General features: G+C 31.6%; 1 protein-coding gene across 4 annotated transcripts in view; it reads left to right on the top strand.

Annotated features, from left to right (window-relative positions):
• Positions 1–225: 225 nt before the first annotated feature.
• Pgant5 (Polypeptide N-Acetylgalactosaminyltransferase 5) overlaps positions 226–24897 on the top strand; it is a 36957-nt gene continuing 12285 nt past the window's right edge. Inside the window, exons 1-6 of one of the 4 annotated variants that reach the window (XM_074185012.1) lie at positions 226–773; positions 1826–2065; positions 8289–8488; positions 12907–13225; positions 18083–18260; positions 22964–23144. In XM_074185012.1, the coding sequence (XP_074041113.1) occupies positions 562–773; positions 1826–2065; positions 8289–8488; positions 12907–13225; positions 18083–18260; positions 22964–23144 (1330 nt within the window). In that variant the 5' untranslated portion in view covers positions 226–561. Of the gene's footprint in view, positions 774–1825; positions 2066–8288; positions 8489–12906; positions 13226–18082; positions 18261–20534; positions 20716–22963; positions 23145–24897 lie in introns of all 4 variants that reach the window. The other 3 variants (XM_074185025.1, XM_074185005.1, XM_074185021.1) reach the window with 3 other exon arrangements.

Below are 24897 nucleotides of genomic sequence, written 5' to 3'. Positions count from 1 at the left end.
AGTATGAGACTTCCGCTTGAGAATCAGTTGTTCCACTAAATCAGAACGAAAAGGAATATATTCAAAAGATACCGAAGAAAAATGCATTATATCTCTTTTACAGAGAATGAAGGGCATAAAAACCCGACTTCCTCAAGTGTTATTTGAGAAGTAACTTTTCACTCTGAGTTCAGTAAGGTATTCTGTGTTCCGTGTCAAAAGAAGTGCCAGCATACCAGAACTGTCAGAATAAAATATAAGTCAGAGACGTGGTTTCTTTCGCGGTCCGCGGAATGTGCGACGTGTAAAATTCTTCAATCACAGGTATCAAAATGAAAACAGTAATTTTCAAAAAATCCTGAGAAAATTATAGTTACCTGGTAGTTGGGAATTGAAGAAAAAATACTTTAGTGCGGTTGTTTAGAAAAATCATGTTAGAGTAGGAAAAGCAATTTAATTGATTGTTTATATTATTTGAATTGACATTTTTGAAAATAATTTCATCAATATAAAAATCTGTGATAATAATAATTAAGGAAACAATTATTTGTGATGTATAAAAATTAAATAGATTTCAATAAAATGTTATATGGCAAGCTGAGAATTCATACCTGCAGAGTAATACTTCTAACCTCTCTAGTTTGGTTTCTGGTGGATGTGGTAGTTTTATCTTTCTATTCAGAATGTCTTGGAGGTGCGTGCAAGAAAGGACAGGACTCGGAAATTGTAGCAGAACCTTTAGTTGATAGTGAAAGTGATTACAACCAGAGAGAACAAGCAGGCAATCCCAGGAGGTGAGAATCACATGTATTTAAAAAAGAAATTGTTCACATTTATTAGTTTTATCACTTCAAAATTTATTTTTTGAAATACAAGTGTATCACCTGTAAATTTATGAATTATTAGTTTTTTAAGAAAGAATAAAACAATACTAATAGTTATGGGAGTTGAAAAATTAGACAAGTTTTCAAATATTACTATTATTCAAATATCTAAGAACATTGGAGTGTCTTAAACTGATCTAGATTTTTTTTATAATGAAACACTTTGACAGTATTTTAACATACTTTTTATTCTGTATTTAAAAATGAAAATTGAAGTGTCCATTTGAAAAAAAAATTGGTGACCTTTCATGTTCAACCAAAAGTACTTTGAAAAGTTACCATCATGACCAACCAATTTTAAAAAAACTTGCAGACAGAAGACATCTTTGATTATTGTGATACTTTTGGCATACACTGTACAATTTATTTTATTTTAAACATCGAAGAAAAATTTAGCAAGCAATTTTTGTTGATTATTTTATAGATAATATTGTCTTGCATATTATATATCATATCTACAAAGCTATCCTTACTAATTTTTTTTCTAAATAATTAAAATAATAAATAAGTTTGTTTTACAGTGTTAGTGATATGTTACTTATATTACTATTTTTTCAAAAACTAATCTTGCAGATTTCTCAAAACAATTTATCAGTATTTCTTACTGTACTATATTATTGCCTATTTCAAAATAAAATATATGCAAAGTGTTACGTTCAACAGAAATTGATGGCATTTTTTATTAAACCGGAAGTCAAAAAAAAACTGATATAATGATAAACAAATTTGATTGGACATATTTTATTTGTGTATTTCAAAATAGAATAAATACAGTGGCCCATAAAAAAATTGATGGCTTTGTTTAATAAACTGAACGTCCCAATAAATGTCATTATCATCAACAAATTTGGAGATATTTTACTGTTCATAGACTTCTGGCTTACTCTGAATAATTTAATGAGCAAATACTGGTGTAAACCAGTGTAAAATAATTCGACTAAAAATGTTTTCTTTATTTTCAGTGGAACAGATATTTCTGGAGGAGTTCCACCCACATATAAAAGTAGCAGTTTACGAAGATGGCGACCTGCCCCTCCTATTCTTCCAATGTCTGGGAGGGTTGGGGAACAAGGCAAAGCTGTGAACATACCTCCTGAAAAAGAAGCACTTATGAAAGAAAAGTTCAAACTAAATCAGTTTAATTTGTTGGCCAGCGATATGATATCGTTGAACAGATCTTTGACTGATGTGAGGTTGGATGGGTAAGTAAAAATTATTTTCGATGTACTATTTTATGCCAGGATATTTCACTTTTCAATTAGAAGGGAATATATAAGTAACTATATTCAACAATGGGGAATATTCCTCAATTTGGGTTATTACAGCAAATGCAAGTTTGAACAAAGTAAAGTTGAGTTTAATTCATGAGTTTTTCAAATTCACTTCGAAAAGTATTCAAATTGATGTTTCAAATGTTGGGTTTTAATTTTTAAAGGGATTTGTTTCTAATTCACATATTGGCAACAGCGCCTATATCAAGTTGAAATAATTTATATGTACCTAGATATTCTACTTTAAAAAAGGAAAATTATCTTTATAAATCAACAATTAAGGCAAAATATAAAGTATAGTTCAATACCACCTCCACAAGCCACATAAAAAACAGTTGTTTTGTTATTAATTTATATAGAGGAAGATATGTTAGGTGCACAAAATGTCATATGTTACAGAATGTCTCGGAACATAAGTAAACAGAACAGCACGTCTCTGAAATATGTCATATTTGTTTGTATCATACAGGTAACAGATTCATTGTCCTTTATTTGCTATAACCGATGTTGCCAAATGGTGAAATAGAAAAGAATCCCTTCAAATGTTGAATGCATTATTTCATTCCTCTTTTTTAAGTATTTAAATAATTTTTTAAAGAAAAAGGTTGAAATGATTAGTTTAAAAAGCATTGTTTTAGAGCTCTTTTATGAAAACTACTTAATTTTCGTCAGGAAGAACATTCCCCATTCTATTCAATTTCACTTCATTTCCTTCAAATGGACAAACATTCATCAGTTGAACCTTACGATTTCAAAAAAGTACAGTCGACAAATTATTTGTATTTGATAAAAAACTGACCGTGATACAAAACTGATAGCATCAAAAATTATATCAGGTTTGTTAGTGTTCTTAACAAATTCAAAGTAAAAACAAGTGGTAGTAATTTCACCTCGATTTCAAAAATTTGATTGTTTCAGTGAAAAATTTATAACATTTTCACTCAGACTACTAGCATACAAAATTGTTATGAATCCTAAAAATGTTATTGTTTTATATTGACTAACCAAATTTTGTTTTTCTAATTTTTTTCTCCTACAAATAGGAGATAATCTAATCGTGATACACATCAAATATAGAAATACTATTATAGTTGAATGACATAGTGTTAACATGAACTGTAAAAAATCTGATAAAATGTCTGCTGGCTATCAATATATATATATAATTTTGTTAAAAGTTGTTGAGCAGTAAAGCTGTTACCAAGTGCTTTCGAGAGTGAAATTTCCTCATTATTACCTATGAAATATTGAAATGTAGCAATAACCACTCTATAAATGTGCTGCTGCATTGGCATACATGAAACCAACAAATCAATGAAGGCTACTTGGTTAAAGGAAAATTGAAAAAATGTGGATATATACAGTTAATATATACAAGAATTCAGTGAGTGGTGTTTTGAAAACAGATTGATTGTTAATGTCAATAAGACTGTTTGTATTGAATTTGCATATTCTCATCGGAGTCTACATAACTTCACCTTCAATTTTCTCAATGAATCTTTGAGATCAACAACTTGTACAAAGTTTTTAGGAACAATGATTGATTCCCTTTTCACATGGAGAGAACACATAGAGTTTACATCTAAGAAACTGAACCAATCGTATTACCTTATAAAATCACTGAAAAGTAAACTAGATACCAAATCTCTACTAACGGTTTATTACGCAAAATTTTACTCCATAGTATGTTGCAACATTGCTGTCTGGAGATTAGCCACTGAAATTGACAGAATATTCTTAAAACAAAAGGCACTGCTACGATTAATTCTTAACCTTGACTACAGAATGTCGTGTAGAGGAGTATTTCAAGAGAATAAAATATTAACTGTGGCAAGCATATTTATTTTAAAACTCATGTCATATATCCATGAAAATAAAAGGCACTTCGACCTACGATCGGAAGTACATAAATATAGTACTAGAAAAAACTATATGCTCACAACTCGAAAACCCCTCTATACAAAATATGAAAAGTCTTCTGTGTTTGTTGGAACGAGTATTTATAATAAACTGCCAAACAGTGTAAAGACACTGCCACCAACTGCCTTCAAACAAAAAAACAAAAACTTGAGTCATTTTTATTGACAAATTGCTTTTATACACTTGACGAATTTTTACTTGAAGTTATAAATATTTAATATTTTTTACAATATTTTTTATTTTATTATGTACTATATATATATATATATATATATATATATATATATATATATATATACATATATATGTATATATATATATATATATATATATATATATATATATATATATATATATATATGTATGTATATATATTATACTATTTGAATTACTTTCTATATGTATCCAATCAAGATTTTATTTGACGTATCCCATCTATGTAATCTAAAAAATAATGTTGATGACAGAACTATGTGGAATTAAATAGTGTTTTTAAGATTTTTTTAACATTAGTCAGTATTTTAAAGATTGGGACTATAAATAGTTTAAAATATTTTTAAATTTATAATGTGGCTGCTCATCGTTTTGAGGTTCAACTCAGTTTTCCTCGAACTTCGCTGTTTAAGAACTCTTTCCTCTGGAGAACGGCTTTTATGTGGAATAAACTTCCTCAGAACGTTTTTTTCAAATGGATTCAATCTCCAGCGATTCAAATTCAATGTGAATCACTACTTTCTCACAAACACCGCTCTAAGAACGCCTTGAGGATTTTTCTGTAGTGCTTGTGTTTTGTCCTCAAAAAAATATTAGTGGGATAAATTTTCATGTTAAAAAAATAATTTTGACTTTTCTGTGAAATAGTATTTTTATTTTTTTACGCCAGTCACTGCCTTATATCCTAGATTATTTATTTTCAAGATTAGGACTATAAATAGCTCAAAATATTGTTATGAATTTTTAAAGAACAAAATATTCAAATATGTGGGATATTTGTCCACATTAAAAAACAAATTAGGTACGACTTTTCTGATTAAACCTCTAGTTATTAATTCTAATGAGTCCACTTCTCTGCATTTAATTAAACCAGCAATTATCAATTTAATTGCCTACTTTTAGAAGGAGCCCTGCCGTAGTGAAAGCACAATATTTGTATGACACAACTTGCTGAAGTTAAAGGTCATATTTAAGTACCAGCATGCAATGTGCAGACAACTGATAACCTCTGCAGAATTACTCATTCATGAAGTATTGTTTAAGATTACTAAGTGTGTCCATGGATTGAAAGAAATTAGTTGATTTATATGGGATTTATCCTTGCAGTTTGAATATATTCTTATTTTTTTATAATTTTTCTCAACTGTAAGTTTGAGAGTTTTTAATCATGGATTCTTGTTATTTATTTGAATAATTTAAAGTACTTAACCAAATCATAACTTAACAATGGATAGTTTTGAAATAAGGATTGCACATAATAATCTATTGAGAACTGCTAACAAAAAGATTGGGAATGTGTTTATAAATCCAGATTTGATTCGATGTCTCAAGCTTTTGTCTAGGAGGAACATATACAAGTGAAATAAGTCAAAAAAAAAGAATAGTATAAATAATGCTACATTCAATCAGTTCCTCAATGGTTGATTATCAACATCAATTCTTACGAATAAAGTACTGAAAAACTAATTAAATTATATGTAAATTGCATAAAATACATTTCTTTTTTTTATTAGTTTATCACATTTTTCAAATGGTAATGAATTTCGTATTTTTACAATGATAAGATGATTTAGATTGATATTAAAATAAATAAATGATGGTTTTGTAAAAGGTAATCTTGAAACCTCTTATCAACCAAGGTATTTTTAGGTGATAGAAAACATAAAATTGGCAAGAGTATTGAAAGAATTACAAAATAGCCATTATGAAATAGTAGAAAGTGGAAATTATTCATGGACATGATTGACACTACCAGTTATCAACAGATGAAAAGTTCTCTCAAAGGAAACCAACCTTACCCTTCTATAAATTAAAATTTGACGACCTTATAATATTGAAAATATTATCTGAGGCTATCTATTCCCTATTTTATGGAATCGGTCGATACTCGATAACGTATTCAAAAAACACTTTATTGTTAGACTCTCACTCAACAGTTTCACAAAAACGTAACACATATTTCGCCATACAATTGATTCTTCAGGCGTGTGTTTACTCTGCTGTAATTTTCAGATGTATTGACCTGTTGTCAATAATCTCTTTATGAATTTAGAAAACATTGAACTCTTCCAGAAAACATTTGCTTTTGAAATAACATGTTCTGAAAATAATGTGTTCAATTCAATTTACATAAAAGAAAAAATCATTTATTATTTTTGAAATTTGGGAAATCTACAATAAAGTGTTTGTTCAAAAATAGGGTCATAAAATTAAAATCATTTTTAGGGCAGTGAGGTTTTTGTTCGTAGGAGCTTAAATGAAAAATGTATAAAAAGTTAGCGAGGCATTTTGAGAAAAATAAAAAACAAATTATTCCACAATTTGCCGCTATTTTATTGCTGATTAGTTGCGAAAGAAAATGTTTTTTCAATTTTTTTAATATACAGGTATTACTAACTTGACTTTAAGTTAGCGATACAACTTTTTTATTATCGTGTTTTTCAAACATTTCACTAGGTCATTAGTTTGCTCTAATTATTCGTTAATAAATTCCAAGAAAAAAGTTTCCTTTTTTAAAAAATACATGATATCTCGCTAACGTGACGTCAAGTTAGTGATAACTTTTTTATTATTGAGTTTTTCAGAACTTTTACTAAGTCATTAGTCTGCTCTAATATTTCATTTATCAGTTGGTAGAAAATATTATATTTTTATTTTCTTTAAAAAAATACTTGAGATCAAGTTAGCAATACAACATTTTCATTAGTGACTTTGATAAAACATTGACTAGACCATTAGTTGCGGAGACAAAAATGTTCTTTTCTTTTTATTCAAAAAATACATTATGTTAGGGCGGCGAAAGGACCTCGGTTGATAGCCAGTTGAGCAAAATTGTGATTTTGTTCAGTAAACTACAACGTCAAGTTGGCGACATTTTCATTCTTGATTTTTCCAGAATAACTAGACCATCAGTTGACTCCAATTATTCGCTTATTGGTTGCAGAGAAAAATATTTTCTTTCCTTTTGTTTAAAAAAAATCATGATGCCCTGCTAACTTGATATCAAGTTAGCGATAAAAGTTTTTTATTATTGACTTTTCCGGAACTTTGACTAGAATATTAGGTTGCTATATGAAATCGCTGTTTAGTTGTAGAGAATTTTTTTTCTTGCATTTTCATACATTGTGTCTCGATAACGTGATGCATATATTTTCTAATATTTAAAGAAAATATTTGCTAAAGTCAGGTCAGCGAGACGCCATGTATTTTTTTTAAACAAAAAAAAGATATTTTTCTTCGCAACTAATTAGCGAATAATTAGAGCAGACTAATGGTTTAGTCACAGATGTGGAAAAGTCACTAATGAAAATGTTTTATCGCTAGCTTGACGTCAAGTTAGCGATATTTCATGTATTTTTTGAAACAAAAAGAATTTTTTTTCCTCCCAAATAATTAGCCAATAATCAGAGCAAACAATTGACCTAGTTAAAATCACGAAAAACTCGAAAATAATAAAGTTGTATCTCTAACTTGACGTCAAGTTAGCGATACAACGTGTATTTTATTTATAAAAGAAACGAAAAGATATTTTCTTTTGAAACTGATTATTAGTGCAAAAAAATAGTGGCGAGTTGTTGAATCGTGAGTTTTGCATATTTTGAGAAGTGCCTTGCTAACGTGATATACATGAACGAAAAATTAATTGAATTTAGAAGCAATTATATTTGGACCATCAATATTGATGTTGATATTTTCATTTGTTTTATTTATATTTATGAATTCAGATACATAAAAAACGGCTATTAGTGAATGAATCAATTATCTCATTTTGGTGTGTTGGAAATCAAGTATTTTGTTTATAACTATTGTTATACTTAGAAAATGAAAATTTTCACCCTGCTTAATTTCAATCGTGAATGTTTCATTGAAAAATAATTTATTTAAAAAATATCTGTTTTGATTCTTGGTACTGTGTTGTATCAGTAGTTGTCTTCGTGTGATGCAATCATTTGATTTCAGAAAAGAGGCTTCATTTTTTATTTTGCGAACCCTAAATAGTAAATTCGATTATATTTGACAGATTTTTCAAGAAGATGTTTGGGTTATGTTGCAGTTGTAAAACCAAAAAGTATCCAACCCTTCTACCAACAACATCAATTGTGATAGTGTTCCACAACGAAGCTTGGTCAACCCTGCTTAGGACTGTGTGGAGTGTAATAAATAGGTCGCCTAGACCGCTATTGAAAGAAATTATTTTAGTTGACGATGCAAGTGAAAGAGGTAAGTCTTCAAAAGGATTACAAAATATCTACCTTTCTCTACTTGGTAGGCAAAAAACTCAGTCCCATTTGTTAACAGGCAACTAGGGCTAGAGTGGAAACTAGAGTGTGAAAGGACCATATAACAGTGATGTATTGATACAAACTTACAGAGCTACCTAGGTGGATTACATATGAGATTTAGGCTGGTGTAATCAAGTATTCCACTCTAGGCAAAAAGGTCAATCTTTCCGCACCCTTCTTCCCAACATAGACATAAAGAAATATCCACCAAATATCAATTTCAATAAGATTTCAACGTCAGATTTAAGGTTACCAGGAGATCAATCAACCGAACTATTGTTTAATTATTTTTATTGTCTTTTTCTGGGACTATTCACTGGCATCTTCGTAAAGGAAGATGTCATCGTCCTTCTTCACTTAGGCTTGTCTTTCAATTCAGCCTAGCAGTTTTCAGTTACTATTATTGTTTATCCATCGAGCGAAGATACAGATTGCGATGTCACTGAAGCTATGAATTATCGAACAGTTTTTCAATTCATTGGATTTGCCAGACATGCCACCGTATAATTTACAACAGAAGGTTGGATTGCTCCGTTATTTAAATCCACTACGGCTGTGCAACAACACGCGATTAGTTATTAAAAATTTATTAAAAAACGTTGTAGAAGCCAGCATTTTAAATGAGCAAGTTCCGAGGTGGAAATATATCGATACCACGAATCCCTATTATACCGACAGATGTGTCAATTCATTTTGAACGTGTGCAATTTCCAATCAAATTGGCATTTGCAATGGCTATTAATATCCGTAAACGCAAGCGAAACATAAGTGGAACCACCTATTGGTGTAACACCCAAGTCAATTTGCCAAGTTTTTATGTCATGGTGGTTTAACCAATCAACCGACAACTGCGGTAGCAGAAATTTGAGAAGCTAACCTGAAATGCCATCGGAAAACGAATCCACACGTTTCTAGAAATGATATGAAATCGAGAAAAGTTAATGCAGTCAAGCTGCTGGAAAATAATTCCATGAAAATCAAAAGATAAATAGATAAGTACTATTTTGATAATTCCCATATTGATTCCAATTTAAGAGCCACCGGTAGACAGCTGTTTTAGCCTATTGGGCATCGCATTAGTTTCTAGTTTTAATCTTCCTCTTTGAAGATGATCACTTGGTGATCGAAACACGTGTTGAGGTGTTAAAAATAAAAATTTGGTGTTGGGAAAAAACCCCAGAAATATCCGTAAACGCAAGCGAAACATAAGTGGAACCACCTATTGGTGTGACACCCAAGTCAACTTGCCAAGTTTTTATGTCAGTGTTGGTGGTTTAACCAATCAACCGACAACTGCGGTAGCAGAAATTTGGGAAGCTAACCTGAAATGCCATCGGAAAACGAATCCACACGTTTCTAGAAATGATATGAAATCGAGAAAAGTTAATACAGAGTCAATCTGCTGGAAAATAATTCCATGAAAATCAAAAAATAAATAGATAAGTACTATTCTGATCATCCTCATATTGATTTCAATGTAAGAGCCACCGGTAGACAGCTGTTTCAGCCTATTGGGGATCGTCAGTACCGGGCAGGCAGTCCTCGATTGAAGACAAAATGTGAATAATGAAAAGTACTTAATAAAAATAACTGTGAAAACGCAAGCGAGGCATAAGTGGAACCACCTATAGGTGTGACGCCCAAGTCAACTTGCCAAGTTTTGATGTAAGTATTGGTTAATGCAGTCGAGCTGCTGGAAACTAATTTGATGTAATTCAAAAGATAAAGATAAGTACTATTCTGATCATTCCCAATTTTATTTCAATTCAAGAGCCACCGGTAGACAGCTGTTTCAGCCTGTTGGGTATTGTCAGTACCGGGCAGATGGTCCTCAATTAAAGACCAAATGTGAAAAACCAAGAACAGTACTTGATAAAAATAACTGTGTGAATACCTCAGACATTTTCCATGTATCAAATAGCAGGATTTCGATAGGTTTTGAGCAATTGTTTTTGCACTTTTGCCAAGTTTGACTCCTCAGACTGAGGAGTCGAAGATAATAAATAAACAATTTTCACAAACTTTTCCCCTTCGTCTTGTCGTCCAAAAAAATTTGACGATCGCCTAATGGGCTCGCCGGCCTTTAGTAAGATGTTTAAGAAACACTAGTTTATCCTTGATTTGAGTTTTCTGGCGGCCCATCGATAGTCCCCTTGTAAAGAATATTGTTATCCACTCTTTTATTCAGGATGATCCTTCTACTTTTTTATCGTAATTTTCATTATAAAAACGCTTTGAAGTATTTAGTAACTTCAGTATCTATTGTAAAAAGTGCTTGCAAAGTGCATGATTAATTTCTTGATTATTATTAAAATTGACCCTATTTTTGGTATTCAAAGATGAACAATCCAATGCATCAGTGTCTGATTTGATCACATTAAAAACTTTTTGCAATGTTAATTAATTATGGCTTCGACGGTTTGTCAATTTCACACTAGACCGAATACTAGTTCACCTTACTATTACGAAAGTTTTGAAAGGAGAACTCATGTTGTTTCTGTGTAATGGATAAAGTTTTACATTCAGAATTTTTTTTTATTTTAGTTTTGAATAAATTTCATTAAAATGCTACACATATCAGTAGTAATGTAGTACATTTTTAATGTATCCTCCATTCAACAAATTCATTATGTAAGTTCCTAATATTCTATAAATATATTTCGTTACTCGTCCATTTAATTATTGGAGAAAGAAAAAAATTGAGTTTTGCTGGCTCAATTATATTCAAGCACATTCAATGTTCAACATTCTATGTTTTATTCATAGTAAGTTTGAACCATTTATAAAATCAGAATTACAAAAGCACAACACCTGTTTCACTATATAACACACCTATCTGATACAAACGTGAACATAGAGTTTTTCAATTTATAATAAATGGAATTTTAACGACTTTCACTAATTATTTAATAATATTAACAAGATAATTAAAAATAAACATGTAAATGATAGATACTACCAATTCAGCTTCTTTCATGTCTTGCTGTTTTAAACGCCAATAAAACTCTTCTATTTACGTGTTTGTTCTCAACAAAAATTTATATATCACATCAAAAATACTCTTTGATTGGTTGACATCACAAATCTGCATATGGCAGCACATACTTTCATAAAGCCATTTTATTGAAGTACATACGTTTGAACTTTCACAGTACGGTTTCATACAGTATTTGTAAACCATTACTTCTATAATGGATATCTTCACAGAGACCCTTCACATTTTGATGCTTCTCTAAACTTGAGGAGCCCAAGCCCACCACAACACTTATAGATAGAGGTCCTCCGATGTCACACATGGTTTTAATTCATGACGTTTGAATTTGAATTTGTATCATTTCTATCTTTTTCTAAAATTGTTTTATTAAAAATAATTTTGCTTTCACGATAATAAAAAATCTATCCTCATGTTACTTACTCTATCTGATTTCTGAGCAGTTCTATATTCTGTATTCTAATGGTTTATAAATAAGCATTCTAAAATATCTACTTTTATACAGTTCCATTCCAAATGTTTGTATACATTCTAGCCATGATTGAACTCTTATTCTCATACCAAAGGATGGTTTTCAAATCTGTTCTTATAAAAAAATTATGAAAGGTAGAACTTGTATGTTCTTTTATCAATTTTTGAAGTTTTCTACTGTTTGGCCAATATCAGATTTAGGGCAAGAAACAGGACGTACTTCTGATGTGTCCAGTAGTGAAGTATTGTTTTTATTGAATTAACTCAAAATTGTAATTGTTTACATAGGCTACATTCAAGTCATTTTTTCATTCAGAACATGAGTGCGATATTTTTTGTAGGTTAGCCATAGTCGTTCATTGCATGATGTTTACCATCATTTCATGAAGTCAATTGAACCTTGGTTTTGTAATTTTTTAGAAAGAATGGAACCAATAATATCCCCTTCATAAAAGTTTCAGGTAGTAATTGTTTTCATGATGAACCTCAGTTCGCTTTGATATTTACTCTATGAAAATGAAATATTCAACAGTTTGTGAACAATTCTATTGAATGCTGCTACTTTTTGGTAATATGGATATACGAACTATGTTTGACAATGTCTGTATGATGGTTGGTGAAAATTATTAATATTTGTGATAGATGAAAAATATTGTGTCATTCACGTCATAGAAGCTTTCATTTTTCCAAGAACTATACGATTCTCGATGAAGTGTATTGAACAAAAGTTTTAAAAAAATAGGCAGAGTAATAAATCTCTTACATCCTCAATGGTTTTTCTTTTTCACTCGAATAGGTCAACAGACAATATTTCTTCTACTCTATGTACTTTTGCTTTTCAATTTGAAATATACTATTATTAGATGCCAACTTCACTGTTATTTTTGTTCCAGAACATTTAGGCAAAAAATTAGAAGCGTATGTGAAAACACTTCCAGTTCCGGTTTATGTTCTTCGAACAGAAAAACGATCGGGCCTGATAAGAGCTCGTCTTCTGGGAGCTAAACATGTGAAAGGTCAGGTGATTACCTTCCTGGATGCTCATTGTGAGTGTACTGAGGGATGGTTGGAGCCTCTGCTTTCTAGAATAGTTGAAGATAGGAAGACAGTTGTTTGTCCAATAATTGATGTAATATCGGATGAAACTTTTGAATATATTACTGCTTCAGATATGACTTGGGGAGGATTCAATTGGAAGTTGAACTTTAGGTGGTAAGTTTTTCTTTATAACTATCAGTATTAAATAACAGATTTGGTTTTATATGACCTGACATGTGAATTATATCTTTCAGTGTGAAAATCAGAAGTATCCAGAGATAGATGTGTTTTAACCTTTGTCCTTTCCACTAATATAATTTGATAATTGACGAGTTGAAAAATAGAGAATTATTATTGTTTTATCCTATTCATAATGAGAATATAAAAAATGGTGTTTGAGATATATGTATCTCAGATATGTGTGACATCTTGTTATGTGGTATGCATCTTTTCCTTTGGTGGTGTTGATGATGGTCAAATTATCTAAGAACAATTCGTTCAGGCCAGTCTCATCTCCCTACACAGTAGGTTAATGGACTGACACCTATCAGAAAACAACTACTCTCCTGGCTAATACCACGAAGGGCGTTGGATTATATCCGGCAGGTGTCAGTGCAGGATTCTTCACAGAAGTTATTCCTGCATATGCTGTTGGCGATACAACTGCCGCAATGGATTTTCAATTATTGGAACACACTTGCAGACTGGTTTCGGGCTGTTTGGCCACTCGTCAGTGCAAAGTAGTGTATATCATCAACATAAAGTCGATGATTTCCGATAATTGAAAATCGATGGGGCGGCGACAAACCTGTTGTTTGTTGTATGCTTCAGCTTAGTTCGAGGAATGATACTCTGACGGAATTCTTCAGTCTTCAAGTATGCCCACTGACTATATGTGAAAGTTGATGATGGTATTCTCTTCAGTTTCATTGGCACTAGTCTTATTCCTTATTGGATCATTCGAGAGTAGAGAGAACAAATAACTTTTGGTGGAAATGGCCAAATCTGCAATAAAATTAGTGCTGACAAAATACACCATGGAAACTTGAAGGAGTAGTAGGCTCTCATGATTAATACCACCCCTACTATATCTTACGACATTTCAGGAACCGTTAATCAGTGTTCTGATGTCTTCCACTCAATATGGAAAAAGCCGGTCTGACTGTTTTTTGTCCCAATCATTTGCATTCCATGTGAAAGAATAAGAAAGGCTTAGCCTTTTGTTAAAATAGGTGATGTGCGATGACAGAGAAGTGTTCTTATTTGACTCGTGGGGTATTTAATGGATCCATTGATGACCTGAGACTCTTCTCTATCGTTCTTGAGGGCTTGAAAATGGCCATACTTTTCGAGTATCCTTCCAATTCAGTCCGTCACACCGTTTTTGTAGGGCAGAAAAGTTCTTCCATTGGTCGTTCGCTCCAGTGTCGCCGTGGAGTATTTCTGTATGGGTTGTAAAACTTAGTTAATTTCGGCCTCGTTATATCTGTTACCTAAAAACGCATTCTTCAGATGGCACATTTCCTCTTGAAGCCCTTTGGTTCGCAGAAATGCCAGAGTCTTAATAACCTCTTTTCTGTCGCAGATGATGATTGGAGTGATTGTTCAAATATCGGTCCGCGTTGGTATACTTCATGTCCCGGTCTGCTACTCTCCCGTCTTTTCACCAATACATTGTAGAATAGTCTGACCAATCAGGTATAAGAGCAGTCGGCCGTCCGACACGTAGTTTTCATATAAGTACAAAAGTACCAGGAACATTTTCAGTTTGCGCAGCCCAGCAAGGGCACGTCTATCGTTGCTGCATCGCCTTTGATTTGCGCAGTAGCAGACGAAACGTCTGATATAAAATCCTGCATAGGATAATTTGTTAGACATCGGCCGTGGAAGCCTCCACACCATGATCACAGTAGAATAATACAACCAGTAGGCTCTCTTACCACATGATCCGCCCGAGTTGCCGAGGACTTTCAACCGCTCTTAGGATGAAATTCTCATCCAACGCGTTCAGTGCTGTAGTATCGAAGGATTTGACGGTACCATGGACATCAAATTAGTTATGATAAACGGTCGGAAATTGATATTGTGTTCAGTTTATTCGCTGTTGTTATTAGTGTTTTTAATTTTTGTAGTTAGTTATAAGTAATTTACCACAAAATATTCTATAATAATCTTAAATTTCGTTTTTAAATGAGCGCACGCCTATGGTAAAAGAACGAAATTGGCTCCGCACTTCGTTTCGAGGTCACCGAGAACTTTGTGAATTTATGAATGAAAGTAAGTGGACATACTGGTTGATTTCTACTATGCCATGATCAACAAATGAATTATTTTTTAGATTAACTAATATACCACTATCTGATGATACTTTTCAGCTATCATTTGAAGGTTCAATATTAGGATAACTGTCCTCTCAAATAAATATTAATTTCTTCACCTAGATAATAAAAAATAATGAATCTTTAGTTGAGAAAAAATGTTTTTTTCATTTAGAAATTAATAGAAAATATAGAGAAAAATATGGATCATTTGAATAGTAAGTAAGTAAGTAATTATTTATAAATCCATTAGGGCTATACATAAATAGAATTGCTACTTCACGGATTAGCTACAAAAAAGTTATAATGAGACATATGCTATTGAAAAAATATAATTATCAAATTTTGTGAAAGCAACTAGACTATTATTTAAGAAAAGTCAAAATTGTACGCACATCTTTTGGATATCACAAATCAAAAGTTAGAATTAGGAAATTTGTCTAAACCGCAAAAGCTATGTTCAATGAGAAGATTTCAGAATCATTCTGATCCTCATAATATTATTAAATTCCTTATATTTTGTATGTAGTTTGTTTCTGAACACAATGTGACATTTGATCCCTATATATTTTGTTGAGTGTTGGATTTTAGTTTTTTTTGTCTAGTACCATGTGAATAAATATTAACATTTGTCTTTAAATTATCATTTCTTTCCTTCATGTACAAAATCAAGTGAAATATATATAAACTGGGTTGTTGAGGATTTGCTGGATGATGTGTAATTCAGTGATAGTCTGACTGACTGAATTGATTCTGAGAGAGCAAAGTGATTATGATTATATTATGCCAATTATGTCACTGGCTTCTTCCACTGTAACACACCACTGTTTTGCGACTAGATGGTTTCCTTCACGTGTGGATAAAGAAAAGAAAATAATAATTACTGATTTCCAGTACATACATTTTTTTGATAGTGGTGGGCTTCTGTAGTTGTATTTTTTGTAAATGTTCCGTTTTTTAGTTGATATCTCCAATGTCTGTATTCTAGGTAGAAATATATTTAAAGCGCTTTCCAAATTTATTATTTTTTTCTCTAGTAATTGGATTAAATTCTCTTCATTTGAAATTATTGTATTTTTATCTCCAATAATTTGTCTCACAGGATTTTCTTCTAGGTGATATATTTCAGTAACAGGTACACATTCACATTTTGAGCAGATTCATGCTTGCATTCGTAATGTTTTTGCTCACTAGATTGTTTCATGCAGGCTGGATGAAATATTTCCTCACATTTGGCACACTTAACTTTTGTTTTAAACATTTTTTGTGCAGTATTTACACGTATAAATAACGTGTGTCAGATAATCTGTGCCTGATGCCATCTTGAAACCAACCGGTATAACAATATATAAAAAGAGAGGAACCAAAAAATGAGTAGTTTCTTGTATCAGATAATAATATTCACAGATTCAATATTGAATCCATAATAAATTTTATGTTTTTATATAACATGAAGTTTTCCATTTGTGCTTTAGAAATGGAGAGAGATATATAAAAAGAGTCAGAGAGATAGAGAGAACAAGACAGAGATAGTACAATATTGATTTAGATTTTTTTTTCAGAATATAAAAAACTGTACATCTATTTTACTCCTTTAAATCAAAAATGGTATATGAATGTCGTAATCAGAGTGGAGTCCAGAAGAAAGGTGTATTCTAAAATAAAATTGAGTTTGAATAAATATTAAAGTGATAGACGTATTGAGAGGACTGGCGCCCCCTACGCCAGTAACCAGGCTGGATGTCGACGTATTCGTTCAATAATAGATGTGTAATTTTTATCTGAAGGCCTCCCATAACCAGTAAAAAATAGAATCGTTTGTTTTAAGAAAAGGTGAATAAAAAAATTTACGGTGGTAGCATTGTCTCGTGCAAGACAGCTGCGCCCCCGGATGAAGGGTCTGTTCACTATAGACAGGAGGAGTCTGGCCAAATGCACTCAAATGAGAAGCAACGGCTATAGAAATTAGAGAGAGAAGTCTGAAACGATGAAATCTAAAATGTTGAATCAGTCTTTTTATTAGAAGTATTTTCTATTTTTTCATAACCAATATGGATTATTGAATGTTTGAAAAGATGTGGGTCATTAGTGAATAGGTTATTTATGGACATATAATGTGAATGAATCAATTAATGGATTAATCTTTATTGAATAGGAAACTTATCGTAATTGAAAAAATAATAAAAAATCAATAACTTTATTTAATGACCACACTGCTTTAAAAAAGTCGAAGTATTTTTTGTGAAAAAAAATTAGGGGTTTTTATTGATCTTTTAGGAATTTTGACCTTCCACAATCTGAAAAAATTTAAATTGAAATGAAGAACCCAATGAAGAATACAAGTGTAGAATAAGTTACCCGGATAAGTTATTCAGTTTCGCAAAGAAATTGCCATTCATCAATATCTTGTTATATTTGAAGTATTTATCATTTCAAGACCAAAATCTACCTCTGTTCGGTATTGAAAAATCGACTTCATCTTGAAGTTTTCCTTAAAAAAAAATTGTTTTAGTTTTAAACTTCCTTGACAGATTCCAGAAATGTCAATGACAAAATTGAAGGCGCTATTTATAAATATGGCTATTAAACTAGAATGAAAGTGTTTTGCATGCATGGTATAGTTTGCTTAGTTTTTTAGTAAATTATTTTATGAATGTTGAGAAAAATACCTGAACCGATACCGATAATTAATCATTATCCATTTCACTTATAGGTATCGAGTACCTCAAAGAGAAATGGACAGGCGAAATGGAGACAGAACCGCCCCTCTGAGAACCCCAACGATGGCTGGGGGACTTTTTTCCATTGATAGGGACTATTTTTATGAGATTGGCTCCTATGATGAAGGAATGGATATTTGGGGTGGAGAAAACTTGGAAATGAGTTTTAGGGTGAGAGAGAAAATAGTGCTTTTTATCATTCATTTCTGCTAACTCAAAAATTGAACTGATTAGATACACCATTCTGGAATATAGAAATAAATACCTCAATATTTTTGGCTATTTTGTAACTAAAAAATTCTATTGCCCAATCGAAATCAGCTAGAACTGACTGCAGAATGTTATAACTAATCAGGGTCTCATTAAAGTTTCAAGTCATTGAATATTAATAATCCATAGCAAGCTGATATTTTACTAATCTTATCATCGCTTGACTTGAAATGATAGTGTGAGTAGAGTTACATTATTTTAAAAAGATATAGAAAATCCTTGAGAAACAAAATAAGATTCTCATGCAAAATTATCAATGGGTCAGAATTGAAAATTGAAACAAACTTCTGTTGTCAGCTTTTTTAAACATCATCAGAGTTATAAAAGATTCAACTGTAACCTATGGCGTAAAATAAACACAAAACAAGCATTTTTTTCCAAAAAACAGATCTGCAATACTCTTTTCGACCCGCGTTTCACCTGAGGTCTGATGATCAATAGTATCAGTGGAGAAGTAATCGAAAGCTACTCTTAATTAACAAATATCTGCAAGGAACAAAATTTACAGTTCAACAACTGTTTTTACAGGCAGCACGAATGCACATCAATGAAAAGTCCACTGCGCCCTTTCATAACTAATAAATTCATGAGCAGATTTGAATTGAAGCAAAAGAAAATTTATATTACTTCCCATTGACTTAGATCCGATATGTAGATGATGTATTTATGATTTTTGACACAAAGAAATCAAAGGTCATTAGGTTTACATATGAATTTGAAAACAACGAAGAGTTATCATTCTTGGGTGTCAATTTTATATTAGATATAGCTGAAAGCAAAAAGCACTCTTCAAATATAGTAGATAAGGTAATTAATAAACGTAAATTTGGAAAGTCTTCATAAATCTTCATATTGTATTTGAACCAGTGAGAACTAGAGAACGTTATATGTTTTGTTTTTCATGGTTCTATTCTGAGCCGATTTATGTATTAATTTATTTATATATATTTATTATATTAATCATATTTCCATTTTAGAGTTGGCAGGAAAAAAAATCAGTGATATATATCATTAATAGGAAACACTTCATAGTCAATCAATACATGCTTTGAAAAGGGAATAATTTTAGGACAAATCAGTTTTTTGAGAAATAGGCTTTTTGGTTTTCTACTTCATCTCATTTCGAATGTGTATACGTACTGTCATCTTGACAAGAGCAGATTTGTCACTTCTTGTGATGAAGTCCTAATTTCATGAAAGAAATGAGTGAATTGTCTTGTTCATAGTTATTTAAAACGGTGCTAATGAGGTGATAAGACTAGTGTCTTGTCCCGAAACTTCAAAGTATACCATTGAGGATGACAGTGTTCCATGTTATTGACATTTTATATCTATTGTTTTATATATTATGTTGTATATAGTTCCGATCTGTTACAATTTCATAATGAATGTTTAGGAGTTCATACAGATCACTGATCATTTGAAAAAAAAATTACTGAGGGTCTTCATTAACACAATGAAACCTGAAACAATGTTTTTGCAAATTTTGTCGTTTGTTCATCTTGTATGTGTGTTTGTACAAAAACGACTCTTTTGTGTGCAATTTTCACAATGTATTATGGCATATTTCATTCAACATTTAGTGTTCAATTTATTTCAATCGCTTCATAAATCAAAAAGTTATGCCAGTTTAAATAGTCACATTGCACACTTGTTGAAGAAACTACTATAAAAATTCTGTTCGATTATATTTATGGTTTATAAAATGATTTTTATTATCAATAGAAGATAGGCGAATACAAGTTGCTATTGAAAAATCTGAGAAAAATCATATACTGAAGACGACGCAAACAAAGTCATGGACAACAGCTAGTGTAATAAATAAATTAGAGACAACAGCTAGTGTAATAAATAAATTAGAGAATGTGTTAAAAGCACATTTTATCATAGAATTTTTATTATTTTGAGAATTTAGAAATAAATTTCAGAGTATGTGTATTTCATCAATACTATTCCATTCCCTGTAATTGTATCATCAGAATTAAGACTATGAAAGTCTTTGGGTGACACCCAATTAAATTTTTTTTCAAATATCTCACGATATTTTTATAATATAATGAAACTCACTCATTCACCACCCTGTGTCTCTACAATTCTTCAATTTTTTATTTCATGGGAGGTTACATAAAAGTTGTTTCATTTACATTTTATTTATCAATAATGATGAATGTATAGGTATGGCAGTGCGGTGGGACACTAGAAATTATCCCTTGCTCCCATGTTGGGCACGTTTTCAGAGATAAGTCCCCTTACACTTTCCCAGGCGGTGTCTCGAAAATTGTGCTGCACAATGCGGCCAGAGTAGCCGAGGTTTGGATGGACGAATGGGGAGAATTTTATTACGCCATGAATCCAGGTTTGATATGTTACAGCTTTGGAAAGTTTTTTTGGGAGATTTTTTTGTTAACAGCATTATTAACATTATTACCTAATGATTGTTACTAACAGTACCTTAAATGCTTATCCTTGATAATTGACATGTAAGTGGACTTTTTGTGGGGTAATTTGTGATCACCTCATATTTTTGCCAAGAAATATTTTACTTTTTCATATAGGTACGAGATTGTTCATAACTCTTGTTCCTAATTAAATAACAAATTGTGGAATAGTATCCTTCATTAATGTGTATACAGTATATGATCATTATATTCAGCTTAAAAAGGAAAAATTATATACATATTTTCCATTTGTTGATAATTAATTTTTGTCTGTTTTTGATTCTTACTCAAAAATCACAGTGGATATTTATACAACTCAACAAATTCAGTTTCATAATGCGAATTCTCTTTCCGAAAGTTCTAATATAATCAAATTGTTTAATAACTTCATTAAAATGGTATTTATATGGAGTTGAAGGTGGTTTGCATAATTGTTTGAAATCCACTTTTGAGATGCAGTGTAAACTTGGTCTATATTACGAAAATATGGTAAACAGTGACCACATTTACGTGAGTATATAACATCAGTCGTTATAACAATCGGGGTTCTAACATCCACTCTCTGTCAGTGTTGAACTTATCTTTCCTATAAAATGGTAATATAGTATGTGCGAAAATAATTTTGAAAAAAAAATTCTACAAGCAGGCACCATGGTCTCATCTCTGTCCCAGGCAACTTGTTTTTTTTGTTGAATTATGTATTTTGAAAACAAATCAACTTTATAACACTCTAGGAAATTTTCATGTCATGGACCAAAATAAAATCGGATAGGCACAACAAAATCCTCATTCTATTGTGGAGCAGATAAGTTGTGGAAAATTTGGATTTAGTGTGTGGGCAAGTGTTTTCAGAGGTAGAATTATTGGCCTGTTCATTTATAATGGCACTCTCATATCTCAGAGTTATTTAGAATTTTTTAGGCAAAATATTGAACCACTTGTTGATGAATTGCCACTAATGGAACTCAGAAAAATATATTTTCAAAAGACGGTGCTTCGCTTCACAACACTGCAATTGTCACCATTTTTTTGAGTGCAAATTTTGATAACAATTGGATAATTGAAAAGAGCTGGCCGATACTTGATGAAAATCCATAATAAAACTTATTGTATGATTTTCACTATAAAGGGTTTTACAAAAACCGCGACATGTGTTTCGCTATACAAAAGCTTTCTCAAGCGTTTATTTTACGCTATCATACAATAAACTATTAATGAGTAATTATTGGATAGCCAACCAAGGACCCAACTGTTGGCAGGCCTGGTCATTGGACCTAACGCCTATAGACTCTTACCTCTGGGGAAGGTTGAAAGATGTTACTTTCAAATTGCCAACCAATTCTAGATACGAATTGGAAGCAATGTTTTGATTCTCTCACTCCTATTAAACCAATGAATTCGGCAAAAAAACGTTTAGAACAGGTGTCGCCTGTATGTAGAAGAAACTGGTAGACGTTTCAAACATCTTCTCTGAAGAAATATATTTCATTGTTTGTTCTTTACCATCATTATTATTATTGTATCAGTTTTATTGAAACTATTCGTTTTGATTACGACTGTGAAAATATTTCTCAACATTTGATAGCTACTGCTGAACAATTTCTTTCTGTTTTATCGTTGCGTCGTCCAAAGCCTAATTGATCAAAGTGTGCGTTTCAAAGTCTACATGAAAAAACCTAAAAGCTCTGTATTTCAAAGATGACTCTTGAAAAACAAGTGTGCTACATTTTTGGAAAGGTAATTTTAAGCTCTATTGAAATATGCAGGAATATACATGGTGTCTCATTAAAAAAATAGTTTTCCATCAATAACCATTGATGTCTCATTTGAAAAAATATGTTTTTTACAACATTGAAATCTACGTACAAATGTGTTTTGGAAATGTTTTCATAGAAACAAGAAATTTTTGACTGGAAAAAAGTTACAGCAACTTTTTGAAAATGCACATTTTCTCATGAATGTTTCATTTCAGAATAAACCTTCATTTAAACAAAGCCTCGTCAATAGACACAGGGTGTAATAGTACATTCAATCTTTGGGGCATGATAAGTTTTTACTTTCCTTTGACCAAGAATTTGTGTACTTTTTGTGTTACTCCAACATTGTGCTAATGAAATCGTTGACTAATGAGGTGCATGTTATATTTTTCTGCCATGATGCCTGTAGGTGTGGATGTGCGGTGGTCAGCTGGAAATAGCAACTTGTTCTCATGTGGGACATGTGTTTAGAAAATCAACTCCGTACTCGTTCCCTGGTGGGACAAGTAGGATCGTCAACCATAACAATGCTCGGCTGGCGGAGGTCTGGTTGGATCAATGGAAGGAATTCTACTATAATATTAACCCAGGTCTAATTTCGTTTAACAGCATGATTGTATGTCTTTTGCTTGAGGTGACGTTCTCTGCTTGCATGATAATCCTGTTGATGAATATCTGAAGCAGTTTAGACTGCTGTGTGCTCCTTGATGATAATAATAATAATAATAATAACAACAGCTTTATTGTCCAAAGTTACTCATTTACAGGGCAATAGCCAGAATTATACAAAGAAGAAAAAAAAATTAATGAAGCGACATCAATTCTTATCATCTAGATTTAATATAAGTTGGCAACTCTGATAATATTACTTAGATATATTTATAATACATCACATTGGAATTAGATACTATTGAAATTTTGACATATATAATGAAAAATTGAGCATTATGTTTGTTTTTGCTATGAGAGGTCTTAAAGTAAAGTGATACTGTGACAGAGAAACTGCTATATGTTGAAATTTTATTTTTATTTTAGGACAGTTTACTCTTATTATTCACTAATTTCAGTAAAAACACTGATGCACAATTTCTGCTGCGTTCCAGACTAAAAAGAACTATACATCTATATAATTCATTATTACTAATACCACTTTTAGGATAAGTACCAACTACTTTGAAAATTAAAAATTAGAGAATTCCCTCTATACTCCATCAATAATCATCTTATTATTCTCATGGAATGGCATCCAGATAGTACTTGCATATTCCAGTTTTGAAGATACATATGTATAATACATCGGTCTCACAACTTCAATACTTTGAAAGTTTTTGCAGTTGGAAACTATTACTTTAGGAATTCGTGGTATAATTTACACTTCCCATTGGGTTTCACTTTAGTACTGTTTCACCAAGTATCAATAAATTCTGAGACTAAATATTTGTAGAATCACTCACGTCATTAATTATAGAAAATAACTTAGAATCCCCAACAAACTCAAAGTAACAAACTTGTTGTCATCATAATAAGGGTGATTGGTATTGTGTGTTAAAATATTAGTAAGGGTTTGTTTTTAATAATTTTTTCAAAAAGTTTTCTAGACATTGACAAATAAATATTCATTGAAAAAAGTACTTTTCACATTACCCTCGTATCTTGTAATAACGCGCATCCTTTGAAAAAATGCTGAAAATGGTCAGTTCCGGAAAACACAAATCTTTGGGGCTTATTGCCTTTTTTTCCAATATTTCCATGACTCTCAGCCTACAGTTTTGTTCCCCATATTATTTGTTGCATTTTAGTCTCATTTATCTGTCCATAAATTGCTTGCCTACTGTTGTGATTCAGTGTCTCATATTATTCTGTCTCTGTAACTTTGTGTTGGATTTCTTGCAGCTAAAGTCTCCATTATACAACCCCATTTTGTCCACCAGATGTCTAAATGGTCAATATCTAATGAATTGTACTTACTGTTGTTGTTCTCAGACGATCCCTGCTTGTTGAAGCAGTTCTTCAGATCTCTAGGTGGTCGCTTTATAAAAGTTTTCCCTATGGTGATCCCACAACTGGTTCAGGACCATTATAGGAAGCTCATAATCCAGGTTTACCATACTCATCAGCTTTTTTATTGTCTGTGATCCTGATTGTCCAGGCAGCCAGCATAGAGTCAAACTATTTCCATCTGCCAGTTTCTTCAGTTCTTTAAGTCATTCCCAGATCAGTATCGATGTCACTTTTGGGTTCATCAATGCCCCCTCTGCACTTTAGTACTGCGAGAATATTGAAGCCTTAAATCAATATTCCTTGTGCACTGCAAGATTCTATACAATTTGGCTTGAAAGAGCA

Source organism: Leptinotarsa decemlineata, unplaced genomic scaffold (assembly GCF_025532065.1).
Source record: "Leptinotarsa decemlineata unplaced genomic scaffold, Ldec_3_MD MMD2_P_RNA_scaffold_2, whole genome shotgun sequence".
Lineage (NCBI taxonomy): Eukaryota > Metazoa > Arthropoda > Insecta > Coleoptera > Chrysomelidae > Leptinotarsa > Leptinotarsa decemlineata.
This window is presented reverse-complemented; position numbering and strand designations above follow the sequence as displayed.